The 14,182-nt window shown below is 40.5% G+C and overlaps 2 protein-coding genes across 5 annotated transcripts in view; both read right to left on the reverse strand.

Annotated features, from left to right (window-relative positions):
* Positions 1-4,758, reverse strand: part of ptpn21 (protein tyrosine phosphatase non-receptor type 21) — a 31,870-nt gene extending 27,112 nt beyond the window's left edge. For 2 of the 4 annotated variants that reach the window (XM_080783200.1, XM_080783198.1), the window contains exons 1-3: positions 4,498-4,757; positions 3,326-3,631; positions 1,069-1,238 (exon numbers count right to left, since the gene is read on the reverse strand). In XM_080783200.1, the coding sequence (XP_080639326.1) occupies positions 1,069-1,238; positions 3,326-3,505 (350 nt within the window). In that variant the 5' untranslated portion in view covers positions 3,506-3,631; positions 4,498-4,757. Of the gene's footprint in view, positions 1-1,068; positions 1,239-3,325; positions 3,632-4,497 lie in introns of all 4 variants that reach the window. The other 2 variants (XM_080783199.1, XM_080783201.1) reach the window with 2 other exon arrangements.
* A 433-nt stretch (positions 4,759-5,191) lies between these two features.
* On the reverse strand, positions 5,192-12,400 carry spata7 (spermatogenesis associated 7). The gene is made up of 12 exons (XM_080783592.1): positions 12,197-12,400; positions 11,598-11,666; positions 11,379-11,468; positions 11,146-11,193; positions 10,942-11,045; positions 9,805-10,271; positions 9,418-9,466; positions 8,132-8,253; positions 7,999-8,049; positions 7,809-7,886; positions 7,554-7,611; positions 5,192-6,936 (listed from the first exon to the last, which is right to left on the reverse strand). Exons 1-12 carry the CDS (start codon positions 12,237-12,239, stop codon positions 6,376-6,378), a joined length of 1,740 nt encoding a protein of 579 aa, XP_080639718.1. The 5' UTR covers positions 12,240-12,400; the 3' UTR covers positions 5,192-6,375.
* Positions 12,401-14,182: the final 1,782 nt, after the last annotated feature.

The raw sequence follows: 14,182 nt of genomic DNA on the forward strand, positions 1-14,182 counted from the left end.
GTTACTGCGGCTGCCTGCAATATATGACTGGTACTAAAAGGTTATCTTCTCCTTTAAGCACTACTAACTTGCTCAATTCCTTCAGTTATCCGACTGTTGTCAATTGCAAGCCTCAGCAGGATCTTTAAAAAGGTCCACATATTTTTTTGTAAACATCAAATGAAAGCACAATGTTCCATCAGACATATTCTGACTAAGCTTACATACTGTAATGAGTGTTAAAGGGCTCTTAACAGCTCTTCAAAACACACTGTTTTATGCAGGCTGATGGAGATGTTGTGCCTTTAGGAGTGACACACAGGCAAATGAAATGGCATTTTGAAATGTTATGTCAAAATTTCAGGCCCTCCTCACAAAAAAGGTAGAGCCCACACACCGACTTCAAGGTAAAAGTCAAGGATCACTTTGTTGAGTTCTCCTCACAATAGAACCAGATTTTAATTTCATTTTGTTTCATCTGTGAAGCTGCCCTTATATTTTTTGATTATTTTAAAAGCAATTATATTATATATAATATTATATGTACAAATGCAATACTGGTGACAGGATATTACTTCCATTGTCATTATAATCCAAATAGCCTATCTTGAGTAATGTGATTTGCTGGTTGACTGAACATATGTCATCTGCATCTGCCACTGTGTGTGTGTGTGTGTGTGTGTGTGTGTGTGTGTGTGTGTGTGTGTGTGCTCGTGCGCGCGTGCACAAGCCTGTTTGTAGTCTAGGGTTACAAAAGGCTTAATAAGGCTTAAATGGCTTGCATGCTTTCAAAAAAAAAATCTGAAAAAATTACCCTGAAATATATTTATGTCTCCGCAAATACATGTTAAAACGCTATAATGATCAATTATTACAATATTGCTTCTTTTTATGCTTCGAATTTATTGTTTTACACATTTATGCAATTATGGTTACAATTTATACTAGAATGATTGGCAATGGTTACATCAAGCAAAACATCAATTCTCCTTGTTCTTAGTAATATTAATTTAAAATATTTTAAAATAATCCCAATTCATACATAAACGCATGTGCTCCTGATCACCAACATTGTTAACGGGGTCTCACCTGGTGATCTCCTGCTGGAGTTGAGTGACACTGGGTACATAAAACACAACTCCAAAGTAAACGGTGGGCTCCAGCCCATACTTGTCTAGCTGCTTCTTCAGGGGCTTCTCCAGGTCTATCCATCTCTGTTGGTTCTGCTTGTTGAAGTACCAAAGACTGAAGTATGTTATCTGTCAGAGGAAAGAAGAAAGGGTGAGACCTCAGACCTAAATCATGCTGCGATGAAGGAAACATTCTGGCTACAAGCAGTAAATCTCACAGGCCGCTTTGGGCTAAACTATTTGGGGCATACTAGAAGGAATGCTGGATTTATTATAGTATTCGTATTGATTAAATATTCCAAATGTGACCCAATATGATTATAGCTGAAATGTATAACTACATGAGTAAAAAAGACGTGCTCCTATTCAAAAGCTCCAAGCCCAATCCTGAAGGTGTACTAGTATTTTGCAGTCATACTGTAATTATATGAAGAGGGGAAAAGCTCTAAGCAAGTAACCAGGTACAGTATCTTCTGCATTACGCCGAGTATCAAACCATTCAAACAACTTCAGGAGAGTTACGGGCTGGTGCCACTCCCTGTGAACTGAAGTCTTGTGACTGCCTGGCTGTAACTCAGCAGAGGGCATCTGACAATGAACACACTGGCTAGTAAGAGAAGTAACCTGTACTGTAGGCTTGTTTGTTTGGAGCAGAATGTAGCCACAATATTTCCATTGTAACGTGGAAAGTGCTTTCTCACCACAAATATGAAATTATTACCCACCATTCCTGTGTAGACAAACCTTAGAGGCTGTCTGTTAACAACACCACATATACAGTATGGTTAGTATGCAACCAGCAAATACATACATACATACTGTAGATCAGGTCTGTTCTTTTAAGTGAAATGCGATTACTGACCCAATTGTAACAGATGTATTGGTTTTTAACCACATAAACCTTAGGGACTCTCACTATTCTATTTGTGAAGCGGTTTGGTTTAAAAAGGAGCACAGCAAGTACGTAGAGAGCCCTGGGGGAGTGGGGGACCCTGATACGTATAGGGTTTTATTTATTTTATCAATTGCATTTGTGTAAGACTTGGATTCCACCCCAATTTTTTCTCTTCCTGTACTAGGCCTCCATACATTTACAAATCCAATCCAAGCACTCCATTCCAGCAGTCCAGTTATTTCAGGGGTCAGGCTTACCCGCCGACCTCTAATTGGAAGTTCACTGTATTCCTCAATGAGTGCAGTGGCTCTCTCTCATGTGGAGTGGAAGCCAGTATTGCATTACACTCAATGGAAACGAAATACTGCGACATTCCGGTCCATACAAGATTAAAACATCTCTTTATTAAACTATACAGTATTTAATAATATTGAAAAGAGGCGTCCCAACAGGAAGGATAAGCCGTTTATATTTGGGATTTGTACATAATACATAATACATGTACCATGCACCATGACCATGGTCAGTCGCCTATCTCATGTTGCAGACAAGACAGTCTGAAAAGGAGTTTGGGGTCATAGGATATCATTTTGAAAACATCAACTTATCCCTGCTGCAGAAGTTTAAAATAACAAAATGCATACATCAATTTCAGTTAAAGGCCATGCATGCCCTTCTAGCATAGACTGAAATCTACATAAAACACATGCATGTGTTGCACAAACAAAGAACAGACTAGTCCTTCCAGCATGAAAACGAAACGTAATAGGTATTACAAATTGTATGTCAGTAACTGTCCTACTGGAGCCCAGTGGGGTGAGATAAAACAAATTATGTTAAAAAGAAAAGTCTTTAAAAGTGTAATTGAGTAAACCACACTGTGCCTCTTCCTCCTCTTGCAAATGACTTAAGTCAGCATTGTGTGTCACACTTAGGAATAAGGCCTACTTTTCCATATAACCAGCACTGTACCAGACTGTAAGCATTTGATGATTGTGCAGCCTGCTTTGCATTGGATCCCCATTAAACAATAAACCTGTTAATTGACTTGTAAACAGGAAGGAGGAAGAGAGACCCAGTGTGGGTCAGTTGGTAGTGGTGAGGGCGAAAAAAGTACCATACAGTCTTACAGTTTTGGATGGATTTATGTCTATGAAATAACAACGATACACTGATAAGGTGGTCTTATCTTGGTTTCTGCTGCCTGTCACACTAACGGTTACCTATTCTGGTATTTGTTGACCAAAACATAGCCCTGACAATCCCAAATAGGTCTACTGGTGAAAACAATCAGCACTTGTGTTTGCATGAACATACATACCTCTCTTAACTCAAGTCTCTGGGCAACTGCCTCCAAACATTCCTGTCCAGTGCTCTCCACGGAAAGTGTAAACTCAACAAACTCCCCATTTAGGAGCTGGATCCGAGTGACAAGGCAACTCTTGCTCGAGACAGTGTACCTTCGAGTCCTTTTGAGTTTTAAGCCAAATGGTAAGGGCATGTTTCCCAAACCTGCCGAAGGGCAGGTCTCCTCTTAGTCCAGGAAAACGTGTAGCGTTGCTGGTTCGCCAAGGAAAGTATGAATGTAAGGACAGGTAGTCATCAGGCTCATCATCAACAGGAAAACCTGAATGAGAGATAACAGGAATGAGACATGAGAAAAAATCTCAAGGCCTCTTTACAGCACTCAACTCAACGTGCATTGTGCAATTTGTTTCTTAGAGTGACTGGATCTAATGAATAAAAATACAATACAATAATAATGACAACAACAAATGAAAACAACGTGCATGCATTTGCATGGTGAATGGATTTACAACTGGCTTACAATTTACACTCTAAAACAGATGTCCCACTGACTAGACAACTGGGATTTACAGCAACATTAATCCTCTTAAATCTCTGGATTTTATTTCGATTTTATTTGGTATCTGCCACTACTACTGCTAATTTGTGAAGTTTAAACCTTTTCCGCCCATGTCAAACTTCAGCTGACTTAAACTTAAGTTTAAAACAACGGTCTGCTGCTAATAAAGTGTGGCAGGCTAAAAGAGTCACCCAAACAATAATAACGTTGGTTAATGTTCCAAGCATGCGGTAGCACTCATCCTCCTTCCAGACCATAGTCTGATCCAGAGGGTCTGATCCAACCACGGACCCCGGCGAGCGGCGACAGACTCAATTTACCACATCACAACAACCCCCCACACTTCAACATACGACACTTCAACAACGTTACGTGCAACATCCATCAGTATATTTTGAATGATCCACGAAGCACTAGTTAAAACAGACTAAACAAACACTAAACGCGTGAAAAATACATAAATCAAACCGTTTGGTATACTTGTTACGTTATTGGACATCATTGCAGTCAAATAGCGTTAGCTCGGTAGCATGTATTCCAGCAAATAGACGCGGTCCACATGGATCTCACAGTGTAGGAGCTGACGTCGCCGGGTAGGTATATATTGCAAATAACGTCCACGTTACCTGTCATATACAATGCACTGTGCTTATGCTTCGGTCGTTATCAGGTCGGCCATTTTGACGTCAGTCAAGTCTTCATCGTGAATTTAAAATGAACCAAAGCGAAGTAACGTATATTTATCTTACATTTGTTCCAGGTTTTAATCCACCGTAACGCTCCATGCCTCCCAGAGTTCAGCTAAGTTCTTAACGCGCTTCACTTCCTGGGGACTGAAAGAGCAACAAGTGTATCCCATCTACATCCGCGCCGGATCTCCGTTTATAGTTTAGGGGCTTTTTATTTTTAAAACATGTGGTAAATCATGCTAACATATTCATAATTCTGTACATCTATATATGTTTTTATAAACATTCATTTAGATGTTGCATCGTCTCGAAAGCAGTTTTCGCATTTACACATTTATAGATCCTCCGTTGCGGCGGGATACATGAAGGCTTTGAGAGCATGACATCAGACAGCTGGAATGCCAGGACTGGGAGCTGAAAATGCCAGAAATGGGACAGCTGCCTAGAACTGCTGGCTGCTGTCTTGTCTGTTTACTGTTTGTTGGTTGATGTGAGCGTTTGGATTTTTGTAATGTGTGTAAATGTGTGAAATTATTATTTTAATAATATGACAATGAATTTTGTAATCATGTGCAATCATGGAGCAATTTTACGTTGGTACAGTACAAATTTATTACAAATGTAAAGACACAGCAAACTTCTACAACTAAATAGTAGAAGCACACTCAGTATAGAGAAATATACATTAATAAAACATTGCTTTTTGTACAATCCTGACTCAACACTATAAACATAATAATCAACATATTTTGTTATGTCTGCAAAACACACACAAAAAAAACTTCTGTTTTACATCAGTGCATGTTTATGGACAATACTTAGTGTGTCACACTGTCACAGGTAGGCGTGGGCCTATGGCAGTTTCAAAGGGGCAATACTGAAAGAAAGTATTGTGAGGCTTTGGATATTGTGGTTCACCCCGTCTCTTTTTTCCCCCTTTTATCGCACTATTTTTTCACCCAGTGTCAATTATCTAATGTAATCGTGGGCACTACACTTCCTCTGCCAACCTGGGGAGGGCATCCAAGATGCTTCTTTTCACCTGACAGGGGGGAGTTTCCCTGGCTGGACGTAGCGCGGAAGGAACACGTTTTTCTGACCAGTTCCTTTCCCCTCCATCAGGCACCCCCCCCCCAGGGGGGTCTTTTAGAGACCAGGATTACGGCATGTTTTTTTTTGAGGGTACCTACCCTAGGGGACACGGGGAGAACATGAAAACTCCACACAGAAAGGCCCTTTCGCCAATGCCTCAGATATGGGCACTGATGACACGGATTAGAGAACACGCCCCAGCACTCAGCACTACAGCGGGTATCGAACCCAGGACCTTCTAGCTGTGAGGCGACAGCACCACCGTGTCCCCCATCCTGTGTCTCTGATATCAATTGTGGTTCACCCTGTGTCTCTGTACTTTAGTACTTACTAAACATTCTATATTGCCATACATTGCTTTTTGACATGAGACGGCACATAAAAAAAGGCAACAACGGCCAAGAGTTGCAAAACATTGTGACAAATTCCCAATCTTGTGCATGCTCCTAATAATTTTGTGCCACAGAGGATCTGCATTATGTTTTACTAGGTGTCATCTGTTGTGCTTTTAAAAAAGTTAGAAAAAGTGTGCTTTATAGTCTACATTTATTTAATGGATTTCAAAAACATTTAAAAAAAATGTTTTAGCCTTGTAACAGATCCCTGAATAAAGCTAATATTCGGTATACTTCATCACACAATGTGAACAATGAAACAAATTGATTTTCAAGCACAAAGCAAGACACTGTAGCACTTGAAAATCGTTTTTCTAAGAAATGGCAGTCAGAACTCGTCATCACTGAGAGACACATATGTATTATTCATATGTTGCTCAATAACTTCCTCCTGGTCGTTGTTGAATGTATTACCAGACACATGCAAAGATTCCGACAAACGTCTCCCTAGACCCTCCAGCTCATTCGATAAATCACCCCGATTGTCTTCAGATGTGATAAGATGCAGGCCTTCATCGCCAGTCACAATAGTGTAATCATTGTGCTGAAGTTTGTATTCTTGGCTGTTCAGAGTATAGTTCTCACAGAGATCCTCAAAGTCCTCCTCTTTACCTGCTTCAGTAGCTAAGACAGTTCTCTCCTTGGAGCAGGCATATGATTGTGTGGAAACAAAGAGGGGCACAGCACCTCCTGGTGAAACATGGTCTTTGACGAGTGATGCATATGGTAGGAGGTTATTGTCTTCTTTGGTCTCCATTGAGCTTGAAACGCTCCGTTCCAGGCTGAGTGGCTGTTCATACACATTATTCTCCTTGGTCTCCACATCTGCACTGCATGTGGGTGAATTGAAATCCTTTCGTAACACTTCCAGACGGTGGCGCATTTTACCCTTAAAAGGAAAGCATTCACTTAAAACTTGCAAGTGTACAATGCAATTTCCTGCCTATATGTTCATGCTTAACCCATAGAGCGCCGCAGTCCCTCCCCCTTTCAGAAAAACGAGTGGCCCAGGAAATGAAACCCCAATGCATTCTCCCATCGGCACTTCTTATTTAATTTATTTAAAGACGGTTACGCCGCGGACAAAGCCAACTCGGATCGTGACAAATCATGACAATGAACACAATGTTTTGGGCCGATCAAATAATTTATAAGACGAAAAACAAAACAAATAGTGTTGTCTCCTGACTTTCTTTTCTTCTTTCTAATGATTTGATCGGCCCAAAACATATTGACGCCTGGTGCAAGGTATACGTTGTTCTACCCTTGATGCCGGCGCGCTCTCTGTGTCTCATCAGCTATTGCTATACATGTAGCAACATAACTATTTTTTTTTAAATCATCAGAATTTGAAGGTTTTCAGAAACCTTAGGTCAGGCCCTAGAAGGCGTTCCCAGATTCGGCCTCAGGCATCAATGGGTTAATGATGGGTTCATTACCATCATTAAAACAAAACAAAAAAAGAATCAGCAAAATGTACCAATGTTGGTTAAAGAAGAACCTTACCACATCCAGCCGATGCTTATTCGTGTTAATGTGACGTTGAAACACACGCTCTAGCACCCTAGAAAAAGACAATGACATTTAAGGACTCATGAAGCAGTACCACATCAAGCCACGGGCCACTGCTGTTTACAATTTATTTAATTTAGTATGACTTTCATGAATCATTATGGAAAAAATATGAACCCATGCTGTCACCTGTGATTATTCATAGCCTTAACTAAAGTCAGTTGAATACAGCTCATAAAAATCGCCCACCTGTCAGAGAAGAGCCCTCTGGTCAATATGTCGCTCGTGACATCAGCGATGAATTCAAGGTACATTAATTCTTCTTCCCTTTTAAGAAATTACAGGTGAGATATTCAAAATTCAGTTTGATAACATTTACAATGTATCCATTAGCAGATGTTTATATTTGAGCTATATACATTATACAAAAAAAACTTACTCTGCAGATACTCTCATCATAATTGGAGATTTAATGCCTTCTGGTGAGAACCTTAAAAACACAACAACACTTTATTGATATAATCCAGGCACTACCGTTACATATCGAATCAAGGATTATGAAGAAATCTTACCTGGACGAGGAAAGAAAGAAACTGCTGCTTCTGCTCTTCACGTTTTTGTTTTGTTGTCTAGATACTGAGACATTGAGACCATTGGACTCATCCTCGGACCAATCATATTCAGTGCTGAATCCCTGCAAGTAAGAGGGGACAAATATTTATACTACTTTACAGCTTTATACTTCATAGCTCTACATACTTTTTATGGGATACTATTGCAATCATTCGGCAGAGCCGTTTACTCATAGAGCACCGAAGTCTGACGTCACTTTCAGTAGAGGGCGCCAATACACAGGTTCATGTATTTTTTTATTTGAATTGTAATCCCCATGGCATAGGGCGATTTTAGGTTGAAAAATAAACCGACCACCCCGGCCTTTCTGTCAGTGGCTGTGCGTCGTTAATGATGTCCATTCATATTTGATACAGCCAGTTTCTGGAGAAAATGGAATTAATGTGGCCGCAAAAGCCTTGATCGGTTTATTTTTCAAACACAGTTCTTTTTCAAACACAGTTCTTCTAAAACCCCCCTATGGAGATTACAATGCAAATAAAAAGTACATGAACCTGGGGACTGACGCCCTCTACTGACAGTGACGTCAGGACTTCGGTGCTCTATTGAAGGTATAATAACACTGCATGTGACCTTGAGCTGCAGTTCATTCTCTTCTACCAATTTGAGAGATTAAGTGGTACTCATTACAACATGCCATATTGTGCATCCAATATGATTGATAGTGCGGTCTCAGTTATGTCCCCTTATGTAATTATTTTCTGGCAAGATACAGACAGTAAGATACAGTCAGTTATCAATCACACTGGTTTCCCTATGTTTAACTACCGTATGTACAGTATCTGTACCCCACCTGTTTAGGCAGCTATATAACTGACCTGTGTCTTCCGCTGCAAGCTGTGCCCTAGTTTTGATTTGCTTTTAACTGTGTTTTGTACTGTTTTTAACCTGTACGGCGACCTTGAGTGCCCTGAAAGGCGCCTTATAAATAAAATGTATTATTATTATTATCTGCTGTATTCCTTGCATGCAAGGCTCAAGCCATTTGATGCGTGGCATGCTGATCTAATTTCTGTTAGCCGTCTATAAATTATTTGTATTTCTTCCACACATACACACACACAAATTGTATTGTATTGTTTTTTGCCTGTATGGTTTGTATTGCCTTGAACGTCTTTCTGCACAGGAAGGAAAATTAGAAATGAGCTACAGTACATACTGTAGCTACTGTAACTCTGGATCGCTTTGTGCATGGCCCTGATAATAAACAAATAAATCAACATACCTGAGGTGGATCATCAAACTCAGTTGATGAGTATTCCCTGGTTTGTGTGCTGCATACAAGAGAAATAATTGAACAATTTGCTGTACAGAGTGCTGATTTGTAGATTTGAAAGACTTAAAAAACATGACAGTTGAGAGAGAGAGATAGACAGAGACAGCTTTACTGATCCTGTGAGGGAAATTCAGTTATCAATGGCAGCACAGCAGTAAGAAACACAGATCATACAGAATAAAAAATGGACAGCAAGTAGCAACACACTGGGACTAGAAATGAAGCACCAGTTATACTAGTACAGTGCATTCTGCACTTGGACTATATAGAGTATATATGTACAGTAAAATAAGGTAGTCTTGTCAATATAGCGACAGAAAGAGAGAGGAAACCCACCTTCCATGGTATGTCTCCTGCCGCAAAAGTGCAGAATTCGTGCAACCTTGATTTTGTTTATTTCGTGGGGATGTGTAGTAGCGATACTGTGCAAGGTAGGAGCTTTTATCTGACTTCAGGGTCCTGGGAGTGAAGGGCTTGTCCTCCTGAGTGAAGTAGTGAGAATGTTTCTGGAGTAGGTCCCCACTATACGTCTTCTGGACAGGGTCCTGGAAACTCTTGAAGCTACTCTGTGTGCCCGGTGGAGCCGAGGAGTGTGCCGAAGGCTGCCTGTAGGAGATTGGTTGTGGACTCCTGTAGTCGAATTCTGATGAAGGCCGGACATTGTGAGGAAGGCCCTGAAAACCACCAACTGTGAATGACGGATAAACAATCTGCTTGGCATGGAAAGATGTGGTGAACTTCGGGGTGGAGACCATGGAACGACCTGGGCAGAAGTATTCTTCACCGTGAACTGATCTCCATCTCTAAAAATCAAAGATTGCATTCACAGAGATTAAAATAGGTTGCATTTTGCATCCCAAAACGCAGTTTATAGTTAAGGGACGCAATAAAACAATGACCTCTGCATCCACGGGATGCACTACTGTACTAATGTACTGTTTTTTTATTCTAGTTTATTTTGCTAGCTTTAGTTATAATAATCATTTCTTCTTCTGTTTTCTACATGAATATAACCACATTATAACCATATAAAATGAAATGGGAGTACATGGGGACTCATAAAATGTCCCTGGGACTCATAAAAGACCATTCCTGCATCCTGGGACTCATTACATTGAAAACCTATTTACATCACTGCATTTATTAGGCTCCATTTCCCTAATCTCTCATTCTCTCTCCCTCCCTTTCTCTCTCACCTCACCTGTTCTGTACCCTCTCTCTCACTGACCAATCTCTGGTCTGACCTCGGTCCTCCCTCTCTCTCCTTCCCCACTAATACAGGACGTAAATAAAAGTATAATAAATATAAAAGGTTAATTCATCCAGAAATCAGATTTAACAGATTAGTCCATTATTAAAATCAAATTTTGTTTGTGGTTGATTTAAAATAAAAATAAAACTGCTTCTCGTTTAATCGATTAACCTACATGAGCGAGATGAAGTTGATTATTGGTTCTAGATATCTGTTCCTACCTGAGATGACAGGCAGGAAGCTCTGCTGTTCCTCTGTGACAGGGAGTGTGCGGAGTGTGGACGGTCACCTTTCCTCAGCTGCTCTCGCTTTATCTGGTCATTGTCTGCGAAAAGTATGTATTCAAAATCAAATAACCACCCAGAAGATGAACAAAAGTGGTTTCATCTTGCATTAGACAAGGATATCTGATGAGTACAACTTACATTTTACACTACACGTCAAGCTTTTAGGTACTGAGGCATCAACGACAGCTGTGGATGAACAGAATACGTATCTAATGAATAAATATCTAAATGAATAACCACCAGCCATAATATGACCTTTACCCAGATGCCAAAACCAAAGTAAAATTTATTTTATGATGATACAACAAACATTATGAAATTAATTTTGAATATTAGAGTCTCTGCGTGGCATAGGCTATTGGATATCCTACCTTTAGCAGTGTAGACCTTTTTGTAATGTGACACCATGTGGTCTTGAATGATGGCCCGGGTCGTCCTGCTAGATGACCCTGGACAGAAAGCTGCATAAACAGATTAACACTGTAATCAGCTGACATGTAAAGATAGACAGTTTTGGATGTATAATGATCATCCTCAACAATCAATATTCAACTGTAGACAATAATAACTCTTTGATATGCAATACTTACTGCTGCTTTTCAAACTTGTCTGTCCTCTGAGACTGCTAAGACTGCATCCCGATACAGGCGATGCACTCACTGCAATTTGAATGACAAGATTACAAGATTAATTAGCTCTAATTAGCCTCTGGTCCATAGCTCTAATGCGTTATGGACCAGAGCTAAAGATTAATAATAATAATAACCACCAAGCCCCGTGCCGTCCGTTCTCTTTCGCCTTTGACTAAATCTGTAATGTATTTGAGCTATAGTAACCTGTATTCAGGAGGTCCCCTGCGAAATTATATAGGCTACCAGTCCAGTACCATGACTAGCTACTACAAGTTGTAGGCTAAGCAAATACAAGAACAGCTAATTTTATCAGTTTCACTGTGATTTCTCGCGAACCCCTTCAAGGCTTCATTATAAAATAAAATAAAGTCACTCTGGAACAACAATGAAGCATGATTTCGGTTGCAGAAGATAAATAAGCCGTCGTATCGTAATGCATAATGATCAAATAATGTAATAGTTGTTCAATTATTGGTCCTTTAAAAGGATTGAGGATGACTGACTGTCTTAGTTTCGCTACCTTAAGTAGCTTTAGCTTTAGCTAATTATTTATTTACCTCTCTTCGGTTCCATTATAATGCCACATTCAGCGTATCCCATGTTCCTCAGAAGTCTTCGGGTACATTAACAGTGAAGCTTGAGTGCATCCTAAAATCACAGTACGGGTAAACATTACAACGCTCTGGTGGGTGAGGACGTCAGGTAATGTCTGTCTTATTAGCTAAAGCTAGCTTCATGGAGATGAGATGAAAGCTTCTCCGTCGCCATGCTGGTTGCTATGATTGCGTGTTGCGTCATTACGCGCATGCGTACGCAAGCACACACGCGTGCACACCACACATGCACACGCGCGCACGCACACACACACACACACACACACACACACACACACACACACACACACACACACACACGCGCGTTTATTTATTGTGATATTGTTTACCGGTATTTATGTTTTGGTGTTTTATGTTTTATAGTCCATTATGACAAGACACACTCCATAAATAATGTAGAATATTTGGACCAGCTATAGTGACCCCATACAATATTTGGGTTAAGCTCACAACACAGCTTGTAGATCTGCTCAAGTAATTTTCAAAAAACAAATTAGCATTAAAAAATATTAACAAATGTAACATAAACTGTTACGAAGTCTATCAGGCTATTAACAGCGATTTTCAACAAGGCTGTGAAGTGACCCCCAAAATCATAATACCGGACTTCTCGCCTCAGCGAGTGGACTTCACCTTTGGCGAGTGACCTTCCCCTTTTGCCGAGAAGGCTTTACTTTCCGAGGCGAGTCGCCAAGACCAATCGCCCCAGAAAGTGAAGCCTTCTCGGCAAAAGGGGAAGACCACTCGACCCTGAGCATGCTCATTTAGTCATTTCCATTGCACTCCAATTCCAAGGCGCACCGAGGAGTTTGCACATAAAGTGCGTTATTTCTTGAATTTTGCAGCTCCGAAATCGGGGACTCACAGAAAGACAGTGGAGAGAGGACGCAATGCCGTCAGCCCGCGCACGCACGCACACACACACACACACACACACAATGTATGCCTATACGTGCATTGTGCAAAGACGAAGCACAAATAAATCCAATAGCCTTGTGAGGCGCGCAGCGAAAAGTTGATAAATGCGATGTTTTACTGCTTCGTGTTCGTGTGTGTGTGTGTGTGTGTGTGTGTGTGTGTGTGTGTGTGTGTGTGTGTGCGCGCGCGCGTGTGTGAGCTTAGCAGTGAGTGTAGGAAATGTTGAACTATACAATGGTACTCGTCCCTTTGTTTCCACCCCTTTTTTGTGTTCATAAATACAGAAGTGGTAAACTAATGTTGAATTGTAAAAGAAAGAAATACCACATGCATAATATTTTCGATGCTAGACATTGCACTGGGGGGGGGGGGGATGTGTCTCCTGACAGTCAGTTGATGGACCTTTAATCTGAAACAAGCCTTTCAGCACTAGTCTTTTAATACAAAATGTATGTGTCTGCCAGTCCACTCCTCAGAATCGTAAAGGAGAGGGGGGGGGGGGGGGGGGAGAGTATTATTAATTTTCCTCAGTGGCAGACCTATGTTGCCACCTAGGGAACCGAACAATTGCTTCCTGTTTTTTGTTTTTGTTTTCTTCTTTTTTTTTGTCAACCATCCATAATCCGCAACTGGAAAAGGGGTTGGAAGCAATGGGTTTGCTTAGAAACGGAATACTTATATAATTATTTAACATTGCAGATGGGATTTTCTAACTTGATATAACTTGATTGTAATATCATACTGTGTGTGTGTGTGTGTGTGTGTGTGTGTGTGTGTGTGTGTGTGTGTGTGTGTGTGTGTGTGTATACTTGTTTTAAGGAATTGACTGTTTCCACTTGTGTCGACAAGTGATGCTAACCTATTTTGGTACTATTTTCTGTTGAACGGCTGAACTAGACATTTTCACAATATATGTTTATCCTTGTTCTTGTGTTATAGAGGTGGGATTATGTAGGTATATTTATGGGTGTATGTCACTGCTGGGCAGGTCAAGTCTGCATTTTGAGTGTA

This window comes from Protomyctophum bolini (genome assembly GCF_963924005.1).
Source record: "Protomyctophum bolini genome assembly, chromosome: 15".
In the NCBI taxonomy this organism is placed as follows: Eukaryota; Metazoa; Chordata; class Actinopteri; order Myctophiformes; family Myctophidae; genus Protomyctophum; species Protomyctophum bolini.

Coding starts and splice junctions, on each gene's coding strand:
- spata7 (XM_080783592.1), bottom strand. CDS start 12,239: ATGGGATACGCTGAATGTGGCATTATAATGGAACCGAAGAGAG. Junction 7,612..7,808: donor AGAGGGCTCTTCTCTGACAG/GTGGGCGATTTT, acceptor GTCTTTTTCTAG/GGTGCTAGAGCGTGTGTTTC. Junction 6,937..7,553: donor ATAAGCATCGGCTGGATGTG/GTAAGGTTCTTC, acceptor TTTCCTTTTAAG/GGTAAAATGCGCCACCGTCT.